Raw genomic sequence first — 26,314 nt, forward strand, 5'->3', positions numbered from 1 at the left:
CCATACTCATAACCCTTTCATACTCATCACAATGAATATAGTCAAATAGGTATAATATGTAACATGGATGAATATGTCACATGAAAATAAAGGTTTTTCATATATTCGACATAAAAAATCTTGGCAAGCACCAGTTGGAAAGCAACAGGCAGTCGACAAAAGATGGCGGAGCAATGAAGCTGATGACTACGATAACAGTGATGATCATGTAGTGAAACAGGAGCACATCAGCGGGGTAAAGGGAGGGGTGAACTCGCTTTGGGGCACACTGCCAAAGCCAACAGGTGACCAATATTCCCCCTTGCTCCACCAAGGGGTCCACAGCAACCCCCCTCTAGGCCCCCAACAATCACTCTCCTGCCTGCCCTGCGGTTAACACACTGATGTAACGATCCACTTAAATTAGCCAATAGGCCAGTGTTGGCTAATTGCAACACTAATCTCATAGGAACAATGTTTCTCCTTGGAAACATAAATAATACGGTGTAGTGTGTTATTGAATAGTGAATACGTCGCTTTCAAAATATTTGACAATAGCCGCAAGCAGAGCAGCTCGGAGTATCGAGAATGGACAGTGAAGACTAATTAATTACACCTATCAAGGATAAGGTTTATGGATGCAATGAGACTAAAAAGACTACCAAGAATTGTTGACACTAGCACTAAGATTAATCTAGGGGTACTATACAGTTTTGTATCCCTACAATATCCCCATAGTTTTATATCCTCGGCAAATCAAACTATATGAAGCAGACTTCCAACAAAAAACTAAACATCGGAGTATGAATCAGTTATCAATTTATTGGAACTCGTTTTTCAGAAGGCTTTCAACTGAAACAGCAAACGAAGAATATAAAGAGTTATCACGAAATAGAGAGAAGATTAAGAAAATAAAAAGAGTTCTTCTATTATGGCCTTTCCATGACGTTTATCTACTATTTCAATGCTCCACTGACTACATCAAATGGAATTGCTATGAGACCTCCCTCTTCTAATGATAGCAAGATAACATTCATATTGATTGTTTAGCTGATAATCATGTTAATAGTTGGTGAAAAGCTGTGAACATTCCACTCAAAGTTCTTCCACGCCTAGGTTTTCACAATCAGTCAATATATTAATTTCATTGTGATAATACTCATATATCTCTAACTACAAATAGAATACATATTCAGTACAGCTTCACATAGATTTGTAATACTAGTGATGTCAAAGCTTATTTTATAGCTTATAAATAATTTCAACTCATCGTTTTTGCATATTATTAATCGCCTATATGAAATTCCGATTCAATTATGAAGGTCACTAATAAATAATTCCAACAGTTGAACAGGACATCGATAGGAATCCCATTTGCAGGCAACTCTGGGCCACCTACTAAACTCAGTCATCATCGGCGCTGCTGTCAGCTGCTATCAAATATTTAGAGAGCCGCTTTCAAAAATCTTTGAAATTCGGTTGCAAGAGAGGACTTCATTAACTTAGGGCCCTAGCAGGGTGAGGGGGCATCAAAGCGTCAACCCTGTCAAAGAGACGGGGAAGTGTGCATGAGTGTGAGCGTGTGTGGATCCACAGAAGTAAATTTGTGTGCATTTTGTGTATGTGTGTGTGAGTGTGTTGCAGTCAGATTCATTGGTTGCCCTGCCCGTACTGAGTCAACACTCGAGTGGGGAATTGATGTTGCCTGTGCTTTTCCATCCTGTTTGTTAGTGTTGGGTTCGGGGGAAGGGTGAAATTTATCAACACACTATGTCAAAACAGTTTCTCTTCGAGGGGAGGGGGACAAGGTAAGCTACATCGACAAATAGAGGAGAGCCTCAACCTCTTTGCTCCTCGCGAGGGTATTTCACTCAATAAATTACTAGAAACTTTCCTCCTTCTACTTCTTCTTCCACAACACGTTCTTCCTCGACAAAATTCTACCTCGTTTCTCTCTTCGCAAAATTCTCCGTCCTTCATCTCCTTTTCCCACTATTTTTCCAATACACATACTTTCACCCCACCTGAGTTTCCCCTGGAATTTTTCTATCATCTCTCTATATTTATATTTACATTCTTCATGTATTATAGGACTCATTCTGATCCTACCTTCTGCTGAATATTTACTTTATTTTATTTCCAATTCTTCATCCTCTCTTTCCTCTCCTTTCGGCCTCTCACAATAATTTTCTAGGCCACGCTTACTGTCTCTCATATCTTGTAATTCAGTCCAATTCCTCTATTCAATCTTCACACTATTTCCTAACCCTTTATTCCGCCACTACCATTTTGTCCCCTACTATCAACATATTTTCCCTGATTTGTACTATTTTCAATCTTCCATTCGAGATAATCTAAGTACTTTATCTTTCATTCATTTTCGTTTCTCCTACAAGCACTTTGTATGAATCTCCACTAACTCTTGGATTCCTCGCGCAATAATTACTTCCATCTCCACCTTTGGTTTTACAGTTTACTTTTCTACTGCCTTCTCTCATAATATACTTTTTCCACTCTTCCTTCGAATATCATCCCCTTGTACCACCAGCTTCCCCCAATCCAGCTTCTCCCAGCCACCCTCTTTTCCACCATCCCCTCACTCACCTATCCGCCTTTCCTCTCTCTCTCCACTCTCTTCAGTAAAACGTTCTCGATTCCTCCTTTCAATTCTCTCTCTTTCTAACAATGCTCACTTCTCTTTCAAACTCCACTTCCAAACACAACATTCGTCTTCCATCATCTTCCGGATCCTTTTTCCATTAATTCTCGACCTTTTTGATTCCAACTATATTTATTATTAAAGCTCGATTTATTATGAAAGTTGGTTGGAGGCGGCAGTGGTATTATTTGAACGGAGCATGTTTGTGAAAACCTCTTTCGAAGACGTATGTGAAAAGTTTTGCTCACAAATCAATGTGTCCCCTTTTTTGGAGAAAACTCGGAAAATTTGGTCTCACAAAGAATTATCCAGAGAAGTTGCCGTATACAAAGTGGCGGCAGTATTTGACAAAACTAAATAGGGAAATATCTCAACTGTTTCGAGAAAAATCGCCGTATCTGTAAAGTTCTTCCAATCTGATTCTCAGTCTGTGATATATTTGCGTCAGAAACACCACAGAAGATTTTGAATTCACAATACAATTTTTCCTCCACCCATCACCCTCACACAAAAGTCAGTGCCTTATAAAGGAATCATTCTCTTAGGAATAGAAACGTACTAGGAAAAGGAGTTGCTCTTTATGGAAATGTGTTCATATAATTCCTTAGGAATCGCATTCTGCGTATCCAATATGGAATACTGAATATGAATAATCTTTCTCAATTATTTATTTTAAACTTTATTATTCAATGTTGAACTGCTTCAGCAAGGAACACATGTACTAATTTTTTACAGAAATTCAAATGATGATTATTGTAACTTCATGACAATCCAATTTTAATATCCGAGTATTGAAATATTGACTATTCTTAAAATAAGACCCTCTCATAAACAATGCCAATCCAACAACTTTAATCTGATTGCTAAGAGTCAATTCAATAAGAACGCTCAATGTTCAACCAAAATTATCATCCTCATATTAATATGAGCAACTCAAAACTAGTTAAGCCATATGAATTCACAAATAGGGAGTTTATTGCAAAGTACCTGTCGTCTGCTAGCGTGACAGTTCTAACAAATCGATTGCCAACAACTGGTCTTTTTCAAATTGAAAGAGAAAACGAAACGTGGAAATAGTAATTACAAAGTTCATGAATATTTATACGACTAGCTAAAACACAAGTTGTAGAGAGTGTTTTAACCCATTTGCTCTAGAAAACTACTTACTAGCATTAATAATTCTCCGAGGAGAAGCTTATTTCAATTGCATCCTCCATTTGCAGCAAGGGTAATTACGAATCCTGCTCTAAAACCAAACACGCATTCAACTTGTTCCAAGTAGTTTGAATCCTGTTATATAGTTCCATATAGTTTTTGCATTGCTAGATCCTGTCAAGCATACACACAGTGTATTCGAGTTTTTCGCAGGGAAGTTTAATTAAATTTCAATGCAGAAAGCATCCAGCAGCTTTTGAATCGGTAAACCGAACGTTAAAAGCGCACTGGAATTCGGAGTTTTTTGTCGTTCTTAGAGGTTTGGTGCCAATATGGGACAGGTCTGATCGAATTTCAATCCGTGATGTGAAGGGGTTGGAAACCACGATTGGGAAATTACTGATAAGGGTGGCAACGGGATAGGTTTCAGGTCTGCTAGGTTTAAGGTTTCAGGTAGTGTTTGAGTCGTGGTCATCAACACGATTAAGGTGTGAAGGGAGGGTGGAGGATGAGTTTTCGATTTATTTCTTATGCAAGGGGTGAAGTAGGGACCGAACACTGTCCAAAACAAATATGCGGTGGATTGGTATTGCCGGACTGTGTTACTGTTATATTGATTACACTAATTTAAGAGCAAACTCGAATGTTATTTGCGTTCCACACTTGAGCTAGTGGAGTAAATTCTACTCTAATCTTTCCTATTCCAACTCATCAAGTTCTGAATCTCTATTGATTCATTAAATATTCGAGAGTATGAAACATTTTAGACTACTTCAATTCGCCAATTTCAGAGATTTGTGGAAAGCTTCCATCATTGAAAGAAAATATTGTATCGTTTGGTTAATTGCTTTGGATTGCAACGCATGTAGTAATAATTGTTGAATGAAACAACCTACCTGCTGTGCTTCCGTAACACACCAAGATTGTATTGTATCATATAGTTATGCGTCCTTGAAGTAAGACTGTGTTACATTTTAGGAAAAAATGACATTCACATGAGAAGAGTTTTCCAGCAGAATCTTCATCACAACTCTATGAACGAATTGACTCTCAGAGAATCATTATGAAAATTCAATTCTCACAAACGATAAAGCTCGAATCATTTCTATTTTCTAATCCATGCAACTCTTCAAAGAGGAGAGAATATGTGGGCTTGCTTCATCTGAGACTGGGTTCTGACTTGATATAGGTACTAAGGGTATATTCATTACAGTTCACAGTTACTTTATATAATGAATGCAATATTATGGACTCTGAATTAATATTTACTTGAATATAATTTTGAACTGAATGATTAATCCATTTCCTAAAAAATAATAGATGATTGAAATCATTCAAGGAAATTATACTTTCACAGAAAATTCATTCTAATGCTAATGTTTGTTATGTATAAGAATCTATAAATTTTAATATTCCCTTCAGGTCTGAGAGCAACCAGGAAGACGGCTGAGATGATATTATGAAGTTGCCTGCTCAACTTGGGTATATGCAATGTAATTAATTAACTTGATGAAATTATCAGATGACCCCGTGGACAGAAGGCGACATTGAAGGTGGCCTTCTCTGAAGATGGCTAAAAGTTTGATGGAATCAAATTAATTAAATCAGTTTTATAACATGGAAGTGGAGCACCACTCCGCATATTGTGGAAAAATTTTCTCAAATTTAAAAAAATTAAATTCCGTCCGAAGCACTCCATATAATGAGCCCTTTTTGCACTGTCAAAGGATGGTCTAACTTTTCTAAATGGACTCTGTTTGCTGTGGAGAAGCCGTCGTCAGACTTTCATTAGAGATTTGGTCGAGAAAAGTTCGCAGTAATTGAGTTTATTTCTTGTGAGCTCAACTTTCTTCATCCATCCAACTTCCAATCATTTTTGAGTGATTGTTCTCAGCTCAGATCGGATAGCTGAATCCACAGCGAACCAATGACATCAAATACTCAGGTTTATCGATAAAATGGCATGAAACTCTAACAAAAACATCGATAGACGCTCGCAGTAGGCTTTGCTAGAATCACTTATGATTGATTATAACTACAGTAGTTTGTGATATTCTTAATAATTTACTCAGCTCGTTTATTTTATCCCGTCTCTGTCCAAAATCTTTCATCTTAAAGATCAATTGAGAATTTCTATAATGGTTACATTTATAATTGTTTGAAACGAATAATATTATTGTAGATACTTTTTCAAGTCAACTAGTCAACTATTATTCTCTCAATTATTCGATCAGCATCAGATCAATTTCTATGTGGATTCGGTTCCATTTTGTTGAAGAACAGCTGAACATCTTATTCGAACGGAGCAAACCATGCTCGATAAATCGAAGAAAACATTGAGTTTAACGCTGTTTTGGTCCAAAAGGAAAAGAAAAGCTTTTGCTGACAGCTTGTCAAGCGAAGGACAAACCAAATAGAAGTCTGCTAGAATAGGTGAGGGGGGTGGATGGGTGATGAGGGGGAAGGAGTGAATAATATCAGTGGTGAGGTGATAGATAAGGGGATTGAATCAGAAGAAGAGGAAGACAAAAGAGATAACTATCAAAAGACAACACTCCAGGAGAAGGTGGAAGTTGGGATTTAAGAAGAAGGGAAAGAGAAAGGAGAAAATAGATGGGAAGTAGAAAAATAGACAAATTGGGGATATGGATAAAGTTGATGAAGTAGTAGAAATAGATAAAGTAAAAGGAAGACAACTGAAGGAGGATGAAAAGTAGAAATAGAAAAACATGTAGAGAATTATTGTTGGAAAGATAAAATTTGGGAGAGGATAGAAGAAGAACAGAGGAGAGTACATAAAAGCAAGTTAATGAACGGGATGGAAAAAAAGAAAAGCAGAGGACCAGCTTGAATGAGGAAGAGGAAGAGGATGAGGAGAATTTGAAAAAGGCAAAGGAGAAAAAGTAGAAGTAGAAGAAGAAGAGGAAGAAGTGGAGGGAAGAAGCAGTAGAATAACAAGTATTTCAAAGGAAAAAAGGTGAATAAGATTACAGGAGAAGAGGCTGTAGTTAAACATGTTTAAGATGAAGATGAGAAGTAGAAATCATAAAGGAACATGAAAAGGAAGGGTGAAGGACGAAAGTTAGATGTATAGGAGAAGAGAACAGACAATTAGAAATGGAGAGATATTAGGAACAGAAGGATAAAGATGTGGGGAAAGATGAACAAGTCGACTAACAAGAGAACAACAAGAAAGAAGGAAAGAAGAATAATCTTTCAAGAGTTCCAAGAAAGAAGATAACAGAGGAGGGAGGAAAATTATAATGATAAGAAATCCAAAGAGTAGAAGAGGAAGCGGAAAAGAAGAATGACAAGGACAAAGGAAGAAGAAGTCGAGCAAGAATGAATGATGTGTGAATGAGATATGTTGGTGGGGGTAGACTGTCCCCTCCAAAGGAGATGTCCTGGAAATTGAGCCAGAAGCAGTTTGGCAAGAAGAAAGTAATGGACCTGGTGAAGGAAGAAGAGTGAACTTGTGACAAGAGTACATTCGCCTACCCTATTTGCTGGCCGTCCGTTCTCGCCCGATATGACGGATCTGCTTCTGCTACTGCTCCATTGTGCTTTCACCTATCCACCTCTCACCTATCACCCCAACCTCCCACCTTCGCAACACATTATTGTTGTACGTCTTCAGAAATACAACTGTCCTCCTTCCCCCTTCCCCATTTCCACTTCATCCTTGTTGTATCACGCCTCGATAAGACTCGAAACTTTTTCAAGTACTAAGAAGAATATGTTTTCAGCACTTTCACTTTACTAAAAATTTTATTCCACTCTCAGATACTTTGCTATCATAAAGGGTGAGGATTCATCAAAGACAACAATCGATTGTTTGAAAGTGTACACTCGATACCAATGAATATTTTTTTGTAAATATTCAAATTGAGTTAGGATATAAATTTAACTATATCAACTCATTATATATAAAATCTTTAGAGCAGAGATACAAATGTCAAGATAGATTTGAAAGAGGTTATTCAGAGTGACAAAGATTGTAGCCTAATACATTGGAGACCATAAGTAGAAATTATAATCTATAATATGAGATTATGCCCTTGGAACCAAGGTACCTACCATAGATTGTATCCTAGGTACATTGCTTAGATCCTAAGACGTTCAGGACTGTTTGCTCGTTTAAACTAATTCGGAACATCTGATTACCTCGCAATGGATCACATTGTAGTAAATGAAGCCATATATATTATTTTTCCGATACAATTCTCCACTGTTTGAACTCCGTTTGAAACAGCCCTCTAAAAAAAAAACTTATGATAGTAATGTGGTGGAATGTGTATGTATAACAATGTAGAGGATAAACGTATGTGGTATGATCACTAGTTATTCATCACACAGTATATCACTCGATATAAGCATGCGGCGTCTTTAGTAGCCAAACAAAAATTCGAGTTAATAAGAAGAAGGAGTTCTGGTAAGAGTTGGTTTATTTGAAAATGATGTAGTAGTTTCATCGTATGTATAATGAAAATGTTGAGAACTGAAACTCCTCAAATTTATTCCGCTGTTAATTATAGATGAGACAAGTTGACAAGTTGGGATTGCGGCAATTACAACACTATCTGATGAAAAAAAAACATCTCTATTTTCGTATTAAAAGACGAACGGATGAGCAACGGACATTGTAGTTGAGCAAGTTAGTAAACGGATAGAGACTACTAAAGAGATTCGTTTGAATTCAGTGCTAGGATTGCAGTCTTGTTGAAAGGGCAAATGTGTACCAAATATTTATTGGGTTGTGGAGGGTGAGTAAATCACAGCTTAAATGCGGCAAAGAGAAATTGGTAGAGGAAGAGAGAAGGAGGAGGAGAAGAAGAAGGGAATGAAAGAGATGGAATGAAGAGTAGGCCTAGAGCTCGTTTCAGGCTTTATTACCCTGAGACAAGCCTCCAATTCCACTAAGGCAACGCCCTACTAATATTTACTGCAATTGCTAATATTATTGTTTTTGCTTCTCGTGCCATTCTGTATAAATAGTGGGGCACTTCCCTGTTCCTCTTTCTTCTTCCGTCTCTTCCCTTCTTCTATTCCTCCTCTCTTCCTTCCTCCTTCCTTCGTATCGTGGCGTGGCACTAGTAAGTTTTCTCTGCATCTACTAATAGAGAACCCCTGTTCACTCCTACTCCAACATGAAAATGACTCGCTTGTTGTTAAACGGCAACAGGTGATTATTGCCTTATTCACGCCGAAAGGGGCAAAATTAAGCGTTTCCTGGCGTCTTTACTTATGTACAGGTCACCTGTTACTCCCCCAAGTAGCTTTGGAGAGTGGCTCGCTTGAAAAAATTCTCAATCATGAAGATGAAGCTTCCCCAAAATAGATGTGTTTTATCTCGACTGGTTTGCGAGGAGTACAGTAGTCGAAAAGTTTGATAAAATTGCAGTTCAATATTCAAGAAATTGAACAATGAGGCTCTTCTAGTATAGGTTGATAAAAAAATGTATTATAATTCGATGATTAGTTTAATGGGGGTCTAGCCCTTGAGATTTGGAAGAATCAATAAGCACACAGTCATAGAGCAATTTGCAACAGCGTATTAATATTAAATTCGTACATAAATGGATGAAAATATAAATAAAATAGGAAATTATAACGAATAATTTATTGTATCATTCTAATTGTTTGATCATTCACTCAGTTCTGAAACTCATCATGAACTACATGCTGCCGATATAAGCAGACTAATATACTAATCTGAAGCTCATAAGATCCATAGATACGGTATCTATGATCACAGATCTATAGAATTAATTATTGCGTTTTCAACAGACACATTTGCAAGATCAAGCAAACTTTTTCCGTTGTGAGAGCTGTCGTAGCGACAAATGATATTCAGTTCAGCCTGAAATTTAATTTGGTGTTAGTCTCAAATACTGTATCTCCAATCTATTAAACAAAACATAAAGAGCCTAACAGACACAATTCATAACGAAAATGAGTCTGAAGATAACAACTGTCATGTTGTTCTAATAAAAACAGCAACTAAGTAAAAAAGGAGTAGTAGCGCAATTACAATAATAAGCCCAAATATTTAGAAGGGAAACAATGTCCATCGCAGAGTTCGTCTGGTGATAAACAAGGAGCCCATTCAAGATGTGTGATAGCTAAGAATTATAGAAAATGGCAGAAATACTGAAGAAACACACACAAAGTAATTAAAAAGCCACGAGAAAGAATGGAAACGCGCTTGAAGATAACAGCAGGCAAGTTTTAATTTCCCCCGTCTTTTGCTGAAAAATGAGTGAATTCCATCTAATTAAATTAAACCTGACTTTGCTCAGCGCTCACCTTCACTCTCTTAACACTATTAACTCCTTTCTCACTTCTTCCTTCTCTCCTTGCTCCCTTATTCTTAGCGGCGCAGATCCGGCCTAATCCTTTAGCTTGCCTTCTCACTCTTTTTCTTTCTGCTCCACGCTATTTGGAATATAATTAGACGAGAAGATAATTAAAATTTACTACAGCACACTGTCCTGTCCCCTTGAGCGGTAATTAATACAACATATGACGTAGGGATGTTTTTATGTTGTAACTGAAAACAAGGGAGCTTCCAAGTTTTACTTCCCGCTTAAATTCTACACCCTTTCCCGCTATTTCCCCAGCCCCGGTTCGTTCAAACTACCACATTCAAGTAAAATTAAACAAGTTCCGTCTCACGCACGCGGGCAGAGAGTGACTTGGGGTTAGTGCTAGCCTTCCCTATCGGAGTTGAGGGAGAGGGATGTGCTCTAAGCAAACATAATTCGTTAAGAGAGTAGGCTTGTATGTTTAATTTAGTGCTTACCTGTCCGTTCTATCACTCCCCTTTCACTACACACCACCCTTGATTCACTAGTACACGTGGGAATAGGATGCGATCAAGAGATTAAATAGATCAAGTCATAGAATGAACTATTAGACTATGAATAGGAGAGTCGTACGTCACAGATATAATATTTCGACAGCGTACGAATTTAATTCCAAAGATACCATAAAATCCTACTTGACTTCTTATCATAAACTACACTTATACAATGTACATACCGTACAACGTAGGCTACAAGGTACAACAAAAGTTGTCATGAATTTAAAATCAGCATCAAATGAATATGAAATTATTAAAAAAGTGATAGATTTTAGAAACTACGGATAGACTGAATGGAAAGTTCTAGGCTACAAACTCAGCCAAAAGTGTATTTATTAGTTAATTTTTCATCTACAACCCCCAATCTATCGATCCGATCCGTTTAGAAATTTGAAATAAAATCTATCACATTTATTAACATTTGGATTAAGCACAAAAATATTTCTCACCCAAATTTATATTATTTATAATATAATCCAGATGAGGTTTTTTCACCCCTTATCATAACACTATCAAATTCACATTTCATAATATTGAGCAGATAAATAATGAAAAACTTCCATGGAACTTGTATTTTCTGTGTATATAAACTCCTGAAATAGAGAGTGTAACACACATTGTTGATGAAAGTCTCCTAAGAAACTTTCCAAGTAACTTGAAAAACGTAATGATCGATTATTGAGAGAATTCAATGATGTTTTGCTTGAGAAAGAATTGATGGGAATTGGGAGCAGAGAGGATCAGAAAAATGATACAAACAATTCTTGGAAGATTCCAAAGATGTCGCTTAAGAGTTATAGTGGAGGGTTGGGCCGATTCAGTAACGAAGAGCACATTGTTCTTTAGGGGAGCGAACTTATCATAGAGTGTGTTCCTGGAAAAAGGGAAAGCCTGTTGGAAAATCTGCCGAGGGAGCGAGCAGCCGAGCGGAAAAACTCATCGGAGCGAGATTGACTCGATCGACTCAATGAAACGTGTTTATACCTGCAGAACCGAAGCAGAGCCTTTGTGAGCTCTATATACTCCAACAGCAGTGCTCCAGTTTTCTTTGATACTCATCAGCCTCCATTGATTCAGTCTCGTAGGACACCGACTAGCATCTTTAGCATTGGAAGAGGGTTTCGATGAGAATAAACATTCATTCCATTGTGTTTGCCAGGAATAATATTGTTGATGCAAGAATAGATCAGCTGAATAATAATAGATAATAATATGATGAGTATAACAAGACATTTTGCAAAAAATGTTAATTACCGCGGTTAACAAGTACCGGTACTCCCGTAATATGAAGCTGATAAACATCCTCATTCCATACATTTTATGCAGCCTTGAGTATGTATCCAAATTTGATCGGTGGAAGATATTTCAATTCCCAACCTTTTCTTATAAGATACTTCTCATTCAATTTCTTTCTAGCTTCTTTGGACTGATTTCATGAGAATTTTAATAATTGTTTCAACTATACATCCTGTCGTAACGCTTTATGAACTCTCCGATGTGAAATGAAATGACATGATGTATCTTTGTATTGTCTATATAATTTAATATGAACAATATTATAATACAGAAATCATTTAGGATTATTACAACGATTATTCGGGATTCAATTGGTTAAATACCGTATTATGGCATTTTGCCAATGGACTCTCAAACAATCGTCGATTATTCAAACTGTTAACTGCAATAGGACTTCTGAAGATCATCACCACTAATGTATACTGCGGGTTATGGCTGAGTTTGATTGTACTGGCCTATTAGATTAAGACAGTAGATTTAATTCCCAGTGGCATGAATCTTTCACATAAGCAATGGAACGCAATCTGACATTAACGAGATCCATTCGCATACTTCACCATGAGATTGAATTTCATGAAAACTGAAAAGAATTTTGAATTGCAACTTGTGAAATCACTTCTCTCTTATTCTATGTTTACATATGAACTGTACATATGATCAGTGAAATCAAATTGGCAATTTGATAAAAAAATAATTAGTCACCCCCTTTATTGTTTTATCAAACAAACATCATTGTTACTCCTACCTACTATATTTTTGTTGTTCACATAACCCAATTTGATCGCAGCTTTGTCGACTTTTACTTGGATGTAGTAATGAGTTTATGTATTTTTGGTGTGTTACAGGGTGCCTCATCCAGCCTAGTAGTAAAGTTTGCCGATACAGAAAAAGAGCGACAATTGAGACGAATGCAGCAGATGGCAGGTAACATGAGTTTGTTGAACCCTTTCGTTTTCAACCAGTTTGGAGCCTACGGAGCCTACACTCAGGTCAGCACACAGGTCAGCACAACCAAGCAATATCATTTTTATCAATCTCTTTCAAGTTTGAATAATGGATGATATCATGATTTCACATCCTGAACACTATAAATGAATTAATAAGTTTCATACACTCGATTTAATAAGATGTTCTAGGGTTTTCCAATCATAGTATACTGGAGCCCATAGTATTCATATAATCCCTAATTTGTTTTCCCCTGGTGGTATACTCTTAACCAAACTAAAGAATTCTCCCCACTCCGCATAAAGCACGCTGATGTCGATGTGTTGTATAATATGATACCCGCCGCTGCTCTCACCCCAAAAATATAACAGCAACAACAAAACTTGCAATAATATGTTTTGATTGATGATGTGAACAGAAACAGTGGCCGTGTTAAATCTACCGGGATGAATATATGTGGCGGCGGTGGTGGCTATGGCTATACACCACAAATTCGAATGGCGGATATTTTTGCGATCAACTTGGGGGGGGGTGTGGCGATGAGGGGGATTTGATGATGGATTGCCCAAAATCCGTTATTTTCGAAAGGGCGTTTCAACCTCGAAAAGCTGTATTAATTTTCGATCGGTATCATCCACATCATTAGCAGCGGAAACGTAGTTGAGAGGGTAGTACAAATTATGTAGTTATTAAATTTGGAAAAAAATCTGCTGGTGAAAATTATTATCATCTTGTATGGCAATGGACAGATAATATGAAAGTGGAAAAGAGAACAGATTCTCTCATATACATATACTGTAGGTTGTCTCCTCCTCTTTGTCTTTTTCTGGTCCATTTCTTCACTCTTTCCAATTTTACTTTTTCTGTTTCTTCAACAAGTGTAAGTTTTCTTTCAATTTCCTACACGAATAATGTTGTACATTATAAGCACAGGTAATGAAATGCGAATGACTAATTTATTTATTTTATTTATTCAATGATTATAAAACCGTTATTTTCGAAAGGGCGTTTCAACATCGAAATAGTGATTATTTATCTCTTAAATCTATATTTCGAACTTCTTATGACTTGTTCTAGTTATTTTTCCGCTTTACTGCATCTTCCCAGCTTTTTCTCTACTTTTCCACTTTCTCTACCTCTTTCTACAACTGTTCCTCTGAGCATTGTTTTCCTGATATTCTTACACTTTATTTCCCACTACCCCTTCCTCTTGTTCTGTTCTTTTTTTTTTAATAACCGTTTTATTTTTTCTCTCATATCTTCTTTTTTCCCTACTACCTTATAAACATTTAATCAATATAATTTTCCTTACTTTTCTATAATATGCATTTATCTCTTTTTCTTTGATGATTCATACACTTTCGTATCTTCTTCCTTCCATTTTCAAACTCTTTCTACTCCTCTTTCCATTCTCCCTCTACTCCTCTCTTTCATCCTAATGCCTCCTCCCTATTATACTATTTTATCTGTCTCCCTCTTCTATCCTCCCTTCCCCATCACTCCCTTTTACGATCCTCTCTTGCTTTCACCAAACACATGATAATAAAATTTCATCCGGGGACGAAGCCGTGTTGTTTCTAGTGGCTATATTTACATTCCAAACAGAATATTGTATAATTACCCCAATACTCGCACACGCATGCATTTATACTTTCCAAAATATAAGGGTGGGATTATATTGACAGATTTATAGAATACCCATTGATATGGTTTGAGGGTGGTAGAATATTATGTAGATCCAATACATATAGAGGTATAATTTATAAGGTTGGAATGGATATCTGGTTATAATGTACATATATAGTTTGAGGGTGGAAGTTATGTTTTCCGGATGGTTAATAATCGCCACGTGTGGCCTGCTGCCTAACTGCCACCCACTTATTATCCCATTATTTACTGAGCCATATGAACTTTACGTGAGGAAAAGCTAATTTATTAGTTAGCGTCATATCAATATGCCGCCGGAAAGCCTGATGATTTTTTTCCATTATTTACTGCATCAGTTATGATGGATCTCTTCCCCCTCCCACACTCTGTACACCTTGCAAAAATAGATTGCCAATTTAGCTCTAAATCAAACACAGTTATTTCTATCAACCTTGGTCCGGGTTAGAGATAAATTTGATGAACAATTTTAAATTGAACTTTCCTCGATTAATTATATTTTGATTGAAACTGGAATTGACTCAGTTAATTGGTACCATGTTATTTTTTTATGTTATTTGAAATTGGAGAGCAGTTTCATGAATGTTGTCGCTGTTGCTCCTGGACCTTTGTTATTTGATCTGAATTTCCATAGAAAATTATCCCATATTCATATGAATGGAATCTATTTTATTGAGGTTCCTATGAACAATATTGGTATTTTAGAGAAAGGAAGCTATCTTATTGAGTTACATGGAGTCATAGAAAAATAAGTATCAACTCTTGAACTAACATAACATCAAATTCAAAAAGTTGTATATCTCGTTTGATGATTCGAATTTGAAATACAGTTTCATACAAATGAATAATCAGATCAACATTGATATACGATCACAAAATCACATCAGTTGACAGAGGATATGAATGGGAATCTAGCACAATATTATTTTCAATTTTTAATGGGCGTATAGAATCAAGTATAGTTCTAGACCAATATAAGACATAATGAAATTTTAGCATAAATTACTCAAAAACGTTAGGAGAATCATCAACAGGTTTCTCATACAGTTATTTCATATAGTATTGATATGAAGACCTTCTGTTTTTTTTTCAAGACAATGGTGGCAGTTAGTAGTAAGAGTGTATTATGTTATTTTGGACTTCTACTCACACAATGACTCACAACTATCTTTGTCAATTTTCATGACTCATTGTGAAAGTAATTTGGTGGATCAATTTCAAACAAGAGATGTCACAAAACAAACTAATAATTATTGTTGAAATATCGATTTCAATTCACACCTTGATTTATGGAGTACGGTATGCGATTTCATTCAGGTGGAATATTATTGGAGTGGAAATCCAAATTTGAATAAACACTTTGAATCTTGGATTGGACTCTGCATTTTTCAACTATTCATTCTGCTTCTCAATTAATTTTATTCAAGTGATAAGAGTAGTCTTACTCCAATCTCCCGACCCACGTACTAATCTTAAATCTCGTCAAATTAGTTCTCAACTTATCAAGACCCAATGAGTATTAGCTTCTGTTGAGACAGGATTTGGGTTAGTCGGTATATTTTATGGGAGTAGAAGTCTAAACCCAGCAGAATGCAGCTTAATCGTCCGTTAAAATTTATGGAAATTGGCTGAATTATGAACCTCATCCCACACAACACTTGGGGGGGGGGCACGTTTTAAAGGAAATTGCTCGTTTTGGGTGAGGCTGGGGAAGAAGCATCTCAAAATTCCAGGGGATTTACTCTTGCTTTATTCCATGGAAGACGTTGACTTCTCAAGGGCTAATCAACCCCTCATGACTTACACTCTTTTTCTCTGTCACACTCACATATCTTACATAGTTTTCTCTGTTCCACCCACATAGTAGGCAATCAAGGGGCGTTTTCTAAATGCACGATTTCAATTTTAAATTTTGCTGCTTGATTACACCTTGGCTTTGAATTTGTCTTGAGCGCCTCCACAATCTTCAAATTCGTTCTCACACCACGTTCTCTTTAAGCTTCCAACCTCTGAAAACATTTCCCTTACCTCTGACCCGGTTTAACACCTCTGAAATGTTTACTTTATGCAAATTTCAAAACTCAACTTTGCTCTTAATGACATTCCATTGTTGAATGTCAGACAGTTTTGATGTGGAAATTATTTTAAGTGCGCACACTTCTGAAAGTTCTTTCCTTCCCAACTGGACGTCCCACTGGAAACTTCAAGCTTCATTATATTCAGCTGAAAAAGCTGCATTAGTTAGGTACCTTTATTCTGTTGATGATTCCAATGTACTGTTTTCTATTAAAAATAATTATTACAGAAAAAAACAATTAATGAAGTTATTGCAGTATTTGAATAATGAAACAAAATCCAATAGAATATTATTGCTAATGTCCGTTCATTCAAATTCAAGATGTAGAATAGACCAGGCCTACCAACCACGAAACATGATTCAGGAATTAGTCGTTCATCTTCAATTGATTGATAGAGTTCCGTAAGATCTCATGTACCTACCAAATCAATAAACGTGATAATATGAGATAATAATAATAGTTTTGAGAGAAATAGGTTTTTTGGAGAAGCTCTACAACGCTTACTCAGCTATATATCAATATTAATCCTTCAATCAAGGTAGCTGTGGCACAGAATTGGTATGTACAGCTGTGGCATCAGCTGATCACGCTTGTTGACTGCAGATGACTCAGGCTGACAAGCAAAGCATGTTATGTGCTTTTTATGCTAGAAATCTACAGTTTGTTGAAAGTTGAGTTTTGTTGACTATACATTGAATCGTGACTAGAATAGATCAGTTTGTGCATTTATCAAGTGATCACATCAATAATAGAAAAATAAAGAAATGGAGCTACCGGTATTGAGATGTGAGTATTAAACAATCAACGTTATCATGTTGAATTCCAATAAACTTAGCTGAGATAATTTCTACAAACTTTATTTATTAACTTGAATATTTGACGAACAACATAAATTAATATATATTCAAAACTTTTCCGTGTATTGAACAGAGAATATATTTACATATATGCAAAGGTGTATGATATTCCTGTATGACAGAAGGGTTTATTCAATGGTTGAACACTGGACCTACTAGGTGCTGTCAGTAATTCTATATTTAAACAGTAGTATGTTTCAACTGATTTCTATTAAGATGGAAAAACTACTAGGCAATTATAAATATCTAGCATCCACAGAAAATTATAATTTGAATGTTATCAATGTTTTCCAGCAACAAGCTGCGATAATGGCCGCCACTCAAGGAACCTACATCAACCCAATGGCTGCTTTGGCCACTCATGCCACACTCAACGGAATTGCCAATTCCGTTGTTCCTCCAAATTCAGGTAAATTAACTCAAATAATTCCTTGTCTCAAACTGTTTTTATTCATCATTAGCTTGAATGAGAGTTTCAACTATTTTTGCTAAGTTAATGCCACTGCGCTACATAGGCTAGCTTATAAAAGATGAGATGAATCGTACCATGTAGTTTTTTATATAGGTAATTTATTTGAAAAATTATGTTCTAACAATCTCAAAATGAAATTCAGAGTGCCCTTTAAGTCATCAAGCAGTCTTGGCATAACAAGCTAGAAATGTAAGTTTACTAAACATTGTAAAATTTTGTAAAACCAATCAAATTTTATAAAACTTTGTACAAATAATTGTAAAACTTGAGTAGCTTTTACATAAGAAAACTCATTAACTGTATTTTTTGAAACCATTAAAACACCATTTGTTAATAGAACCCTGATGTAGTTTCTCTACAAGCATTGCCATACAATGATTCGCCAGAAATTTGAATATATAATTGAAAAGGCGCAAATAATGGAAAAATTATTAGGTAATCATTTCTAGTCTACTAGGTGCATCGAGAACGATATGAATACAATAAACAAACAGTCTTAGAATAGAAATATTCGCTTCAGCTTTTTTTCTTACTTCAGTCTCTTTTACCGGTATACTATTGTGATCTTGCATTTTGAATTAGTTGAAAAGATCAAGGAATCAAAAACATCAATTTTCCAATAATCTGAATGCTGCACCTCAACTATTTATTGGATGTGAAAATCATTCACCTCATACTTGAAATTGAATCTTGACTGAAACATGTCAAAATTACAAACCTGATCCCAAGTCAGTAATTCATCAGTATGTAGATTGAGCACCAAGTTATTACTGCTGCCACACCTTAGCAACCAACTTGAATAACACTCAGTGACTCAGTACTTGAAAAGTATCTAGTTTATCACTATGGAAAATTATATGGAATGACGCAATAATCAAGTGTGCGCATATGTTTCCAAAGTTTATGTACTGTATGAGAAATGTAAGCTTAAATTAGTTAGTAGAAGTTTGGAGGCATATATGTTAACGAACAATCAGTCTGATGAGTAATGCGTTGAATACAATAAACACATTCAAGTTTGGGCTTCAATCAAAGTTACAAATCTCAATGGAAAGTTTATCAGGCGGGGATCGTTCTATGGGAGGGAATAGTAATATTAACAGTTGGAAGGATTCTGGCCGAAGTTTGGTCTACGCCTTCCCTTGATGTCTTACCACATCTTAACGCAAGACGAACTAATATTTAACAAACTAGTTACCGTATATGGGGATGTCTCTGAACTCACTATATCACTTTCTATCCATCCTCAGTGTGTGTTAGTAGATCTAACACACCTAACGATCTGTCTTTACCTCACGTTTCATCAATCAATTCTTGAGGTTCAAAGTTGGGATGAGAGTTTGATATACTATTTCACTATTTGTCGTCACAGTTGATGAAACAGATCATGGTTTTAATAGCGTTATTGTCAAACCCACGGATTATTCCAATACAACTCATTTGTGACATATCACAGATACAGCTTGTTTGTAATATCTGTTTTGATTAAATTTGTGGTTTAGGTAGATGCTTAGCCTATTTGAAGTTATAAGTCGATTATTAAAATCTTTAGGTTAACGCAGATAATAATATAATTGACAAAAAACAATGGGGAATATTTTTTTTTCAAATTCAAATTTTATTCAATCTACTGATAATTTATTCAATACTTATTATAATTTATCATAAATAAACTGCATAATACTGTAGGCTACATAGTATGATTCTACACTACAAACTGAACTACATAATATGACTCAGTTCTTCAAAAATGGTGTTGAACATAACTCTATTTCTAGGGCAATCATATTTTATTCTATTCGTTTTCCTCTACAGAAGACTCATCTCATTGTAGCTTTTTATGTTGCTAATCGGCTTCATGCATGATTTATAGAAACATCGACTCACCCCAAAACTAAAAACAAGAATATTTTGTAATTTTCCCTGTTTCTTAAGATAAATTCGGAATTAAGCCTTGCGCAAACTAGTGCTAATGATGGCACTTCGGGAGCGAGAGCATAGAGAACAAGAGAGCGCGACGATGGTTAAATGGTGGACATTTTCCTACTCCCGTCGACGTCATGCAATAGGCACCGTTGTAAACAAATCTCAATACGACTTGAAAATGTCACAACCTGTTTATCACAACATTTTTGAGAAACTAGATAGCTATTTCTATTACAATATTATTCATCTAGGAAAGAATTCATCTTGTTTCTTAGAAACAAGTGAACTTCACTGGAGACTGATAATGGCAAAGCAACCGAACTAGTTTTTTTACAATTTTCTAAACTTAAGATTGACTATTATTCATATATATCAATTATTATTCTATACTTCTTGTAAGATGCACTTGTATCTAGATGCTATGAACACATTTTTCAAGGAAATGAATTTCCAGTTCAGCTGGTATTTCATTTCTTGTCGGCTTATTCAATATTGGTATCTAGTTCATCACCTTTAATAAATGAATGAATTAATTTCATATATTTGACAAAAGTAATTGTAAGATTATAACAAATTTACAAAATAGAATATGCAGCAGCACTAAACTACAGTAGCTTAAAGAAAAATCATAGTAGAAACACAAAAGATGCTTATTGCTACAATAGAATAATAAGTTGAAAAATACAACATAGAAAGCTTTAAAATAAGTTAACAATGATCCCCGATCATAATTTTGACCCATTTTCGATTTGATGTTCAGTTATTGTTTTGTAGTTATTTATATAATATAGTGATTGGGTTATTCTTCTAATAGGCCTATTATGTTTTGTTTTAGAAGTGGCGCTCAAATATTTAAATGATATTCAACGTTATATTGAGATCATTATGATTGAACAATAATTGGTAATGAGCGGCTCAAAACCGCTCATTACCAAAAGTTCTTGACCAGGTCACTCCCGTGTTATCGGATGGGCACATTAAACAGTCGGTCCCGGCTAAAGTATGAAAGTCGTTAGGCCCATTGACGGCTTCAATTACATATTCAGGCAAGGTAGAACTTCCGTCAGGTACTCCCCACCAATAGAAGCTATACGAATATTATTAAAAATAATATGTTCATGCATCTACTCCACTGAATTTTGTCTACTTGATTCTAATTTTATAGGGAATAAATTAAATATGCCTATTTTGAAGTAATTCATTTGATATGTTGTTGTTCAGAAGTGGGCTCAGGCCAGCCAGTGAACGGCGCCATGCCCAGCCTGCCGTCACCCACCATGCCCAACTTCAACATGGCCGCCCAGACGCCCAACGGCCAGCCAGCCACCAACGACCCCAACGTCTACACAAACGGCATTCCACAGTCCTATCCAGCGCGTAAGTACCCAACCTAGCACATCAGGTTGCTATCTAAATGTTAGGTTGATGGTCCCAACTAAAATCCTCCTTGAATATAAATGTTAAGTTGATGGTCCGAACATTTGTGTCTTCACAAAGTACATTCTCATAACCTATTCCTTGCATGCAAGTATAATACTCACATGTGGTATGGTACCTAACCTAACCTATCATAACTGGTCAGGCTATAATCCAAGATTAAACACTGTTATGTGAATAGTTCCAAAAAGTAATCATCCTTGATTCTAATTTGCACACACACTGAATTCGACTAAAGAGAGGTCCACGAATCAACATTGGTGCTGCTATCCGTATCTACCATTCGACAAAACAGATAAGCCTAGCACTATTCTCTTCTAGCTCTGCAATGTTACCAGCTCGTCTTTTTAAAAAATAAATATTATTAGTCACCAGTATATTCAATCTCAATTATGATTTTTTTTATTTAATCATTGAAAAATATATTTTATTGACGAATAAAATATAATTGAATGTTTTTAACAAGAATAAACAGTTGATATTTGATCAGACATACTGGTATCAGCTGCTATCCTCTATAAAAGGCAGTGGCAGGCAGAGAATTAGCAACGCTATTCTCCTACCTTCCTTCACTATCACTCCACTTCTTCGAGGTTGAGTGGTAGAGAGGACTTAAAAGTCCTAACTCCGCCTAGTAAAGATTTTTTTCCATTTTCATTTATCATACGTGGACCTCACTATAACCTGTCCAGCACCTAACCTAACTGATCAGTTTATAATCTAAGATTGAACAGTTAGGTCATCTTTCCAAACTAATCCTCCTCAATCCCAATTCCTACAAAAGGGACAATCAACAGATTTATCAAAACAGTGCGTAAGCTTGAGCACATTTCCTTTACAAAAGCACGTAAGTATCTTACTCGACCCAACATAACCTAGACATTCTTGTTGGCACTAGTGTATTCGCTCACCAAAGTGACTTCGGTACTGAACTAGCACTTTGTGAATCTGTGTGTTTCTCAATGTGATGTTTGATGTTCAGCTGTTTGATAATTGACTGAACAAACAGATAATATAAATCTAAAAGGTGGAGTACTATAACCTCATACACGTTACGAAACGAATTTCAGGATCATTTATCTCTTAGGTATTCATTTTCGACTGGACAGGCTTTTAGAAAAGAACTGAGGACACAGTCACCCTTAAACATTCCAATAAATATTAAGGACAGATAAATCTGTTTGATTTTGACTGAACAGATAGGTGGTAGAGTCCCAAGTAGGGCCTTTGTAACCTCTTTCACATCTGAATAGGTTCCAGTAACAATGTGGGTTTCATTCTTGATCTAACAGATAGGTAGAAGAGAAAAGTAATGTAGATTTTCCCAGGCTGAGATAAGACTATCTGATTTTACAGAAATGTTTGTTGAGAATCACAACATGTTATTAAAGTATGAATTATTGATAACATTATTTGTTACATAAGAATTATTGATATTGTGGAATATCTCCATAATTTAAAAAACACAGTTTTATTTTAGTCACATCCACTTTTATTAGATTTGAAACCAAACATATTCAGCTGAAACTGCAGTCCTGTGTACAAATCTAATAAATGTGGATGTGACAAAAGTAAAACTGTTTTTCAATGAAGTATTGTTTAATAAAGATTGAAATCCAAATTCCTACTGGCAACCTTCCCCTATTAAATACGGATGGTACTAATTGTAATGGAAGCTACTCTAAAAACAGAATTGTGTTCTTAGGAATGTGTGCTTAGTCAACACATTGTGCTCTTAACAAAACATCAACTTAGTGCTCTCTCATAGTACAGCACAGGCAGTACAAATATACAACTACACTCTGTTAGCAGTGGGCTGGACATGGGTTCTCAGTACACATCACTTTCTCTCGTGCAAATGGCATGTCTTCCAGGCTATTCTCAGAATCAAACAATATATTAATTGTCTCATTATATATGTGCTCTTTGACATGGTTAGCATTGGATAGCGTAACTTAGCGACACGAAATTAACGTTACTTTGTTGATTTCAAAATATACATTACAAGATAACTATTAGGCAGAGAACCAAATGCTTGAATATTCCAAAGAACTTTGAAATTAAGAACAACTTAAGCTCGGTTGCACGAACATTTTATGAAGTTTAACCGTGAAGTACTGATTAAAGACGTAATCCGATTCTCTCATTGACTCTCGTGGCATTTAACCGTCATTTAATCACTTTGAAATACAAGTTGGTATTTCCATTTCATCTATTATATATAATTTGAAAGGGTACTGAGATTTATATTTTTATTGTATCTATATATATTTACTATTTCAAATTTTTAATATCCACATAAACAATTATCAAACGCGTGGAAATAAAAGAATTGCTATTCCAACTATAAAATGATGAATATCCCGAGTTTAGGTCTAGAATAATGAAATATATGAGGCGTATAAAAGTGAATATTGAAGGGAGCTTATAGTCTGTCATGCCTTTGACGATTGAATCGTCAATGAGAATAAACCTGAAGTTCATCGTTGTAGGCAGCAACCAGAAAATGCTGTAAAGGTGCATAGAGAAAACGTTTTGAGAAAAAAATCTGTTTCTGTAAAGGCTTATATAGCAAAGTGCACTGCGTAACTGGGTGGCCAAGTACAGAATTGAGAATGGGATTTCTCTTTGAACAGAGTACATGTTCAGTTGATTCACATATTGAATCAAAGGTAACTTTTCATGCTATCAGATTCAATAATATATCCTTGTATAATCACTTCAACTTTTTTTGTAAGCCCTTGAGTTACCGCACCGGTTTATTACTTGTAGTCACTCGAGTTTCATTGTTATTCATTCTCATATCCCTCAGACAAATTCAACTTAGATTGAAAGTTAGATTATTATAACTCTTGAAGGGAAACTTAGTAACATAAGACGACCGTACACCTCCAAATAGATAGTTAACATATTCAAAGTAATAATTTTAAAAATTGTTATAATATCATACCTTGAGGCCAATTATTATTGAGGCCAATGCCAGAGGACTCTAAGGATCAGAGGTAGAAAGGCTATGAATTTTCTCGTTCGGAAGCGAAAAACTATTTCAAGTTAAATTTTGAACTCTTTACATTTTTCCATTTTAGAACTCCCGTTTTTGTCCAATTATATACGGGATCGATTTTCTGTGAAACGAATGTATGTTTAGAATTCAAAGATTCTTCCTAAACAATAGAATAGATTCACAATGCTCAAAAATCTCCGTGAGTCTTCGAATAAAGAGAATCTGGTGTAATTAGACATAGAGTAGGCTAGTTGGTAAGCCAAGTAGCCTTATATTGTGTACGGTAGCATCTTATGATAATTACTTTTTCTGCATCTGGTTCACATGAAACTAACTCTTTCAACACACACTAAAAATACAACAATTCATACCACCATCAATCAAAACTACTATGGTATATAAGAAATCAAGAAATTAGAATGAAATCAATGTACAGTACTTACATTCAAATTTGATTAACTGTAATATCTGAATAACTTACCTGATCTGATTTTGGTATCTACTAAAATATCAATTGCCCTAACAAATGCGTATACACATACTGTTCCATTCTTAGTATAATGAATGTTGCATTATTTTATTCAGAAACGTCAGTAGTTTAAATACAAAAATCGAAATTTCACCCAGAAGAAGGTTATCATGGTTAACACCTTGCTTCCAGCTCCCAGCTTTACTGGAAGTAAATATCTTATCTACATATAAATGTACGGTATTAATCTTTATTGGCAAAACTTCTAAGTGCTTCTAAAGTTTTACTCTCAGATTTATTGGAAATTTGAAACTTTTTGCTTCTATGAATTAAACAGTTACGAATAGAAACCCATTTATTTTTAGTTGAATGCATAATTAATCAGTACCGTAGGTAGATACCTTGATTTCACCACTTTGTCTTCTTTCAGAAGATGAAGAGCTCTTATGCATCTTTCGATCAGGTGGTCTTCCTTCGCTTATGTTACACCATGATGCAGAAAGTAAGTTCTCTTAAAAATGTCCAAAAGTATTGTACATATCAGAGCTTGTCCCATTGTCATTCATTTAACTGTAAGATGCCTGATGTACATAGCTTTTTAGAACGTCAATGCAACTCAGTAGAATGCTATCATATCCTTACAAATAAGTAACAACAGCGTATTGTCTTGTTATCTCCTCACAATTAAATCTCTAGAATTGCAATCTTGTAATTTGAAATTTATTTCATATTCTAATAGAGAATCTTGAAATAAATTTTTTAAATATTTTGGGGTTGAATCTTGTATCTGTACAGACTCCCTATATTACCGAGAAATGATAAGCTTCTAAGCATAAATTTTAATCATAATATAAGCATAATGGAATGAATGTAAACCATAGAAAGAATTCACCATTGCTTGAATCAATGCTTTAAAAATATTTAATTTGTGGAAGCAAAATTTGCTTCGTTTAATGCATTCTGGCCTCGCATGAAAATTTGATATTGTCAAGTGAAATCCAAACAATAATAATAATAATGCTATCTATATTGAATGCTATCTATAATAACACATTCTTCATCATATACCAGTAGTTAGCTCAGCTCGCCTAACAAACTTGAGGATCAATGAATAATCAACTTGATTACTGGAATATATTTCAGTGCTTTCAACTGCATTTTCCATTGCTAAGTATCATTCACCTTTCATTATTCAGAAGCTCGAATACATTCTCATGTAATTGACTAATTTGGCATGACTCATTACTACAAAATTAAAACTGTCCATGAACTCAAATTGAATTTATGAAATTTAACTTCATAAACTTGCAGCAAAATTGAAAAATGATAGACAACAAACTTATCCCCCCTAGTTGTATTTCTCATGTTTCCGCCATTGCAACCATAATGCATCAATAAATATGAATGTAAATGTAGATAATAAATCATCACGTTGAAATGTACAATATGACTGAACAATAATGGAAATATATTGAAAATAAAATTGTAGAAATAAGAAAATTTACAACTG

At 35.3% G+C, this 26,314-nt stretch overlaps 1 protein-coding gene across 37 annotated transcripts in view; it reads left to right on the forward strand.

Moving 5' to 3' along the window:
• LOC111046754 (CUGBP Elav-like family member 4) overlaps positions 1–26,314 on the forward strand; it is a 433,104-nt gene that overhangs the window by 377,045 nt on the left and 29,745 nt on the right. For 27 of the 37 annotated variants that reach the window (XM_039434497.1, XM_039434478.1, XM_039434476.1 and 24 more), the window contains 4 exons: positions 12,797–12,952; positions 17,791–17,905; positions 21,116–21,271; positions 25,235–25,306. In XM_039434497.1, coding sequence (XP_039290431.1) covers positions 12,797–12,952; positions 17,791–17,905; positions 21,116–21,271; positions 25,235–25,306 — 499 coding nt within the window. The remainder of the gene's footprint in view (positions 1–12,796; positions 12,953–17,790; positions 17,906–21,115; positions 21,272–25,234; positions 25,307–26,314) is intronic. The other 10 variants (XM_039434484.1, XM_039434507.1, XM_039434508.1 and 7 more) reach the window with 2 other exon arrangements.

The sequence above is a fragment of the Nilaparvata lugens genome, chromosome 8 (genome assembly GCF_014356525.2).
Source record: "Nilaparvata lugens isolate BPH chromosome 8, ASM1435652v1, whole genome shotgun sequence".
Lineage (NCBI taxonomy): Eukaryota > Metazoa > Arthropoda > Insecta > Hemiptera > Delphacidae > Nilaparvata > Nilaparvata lugens.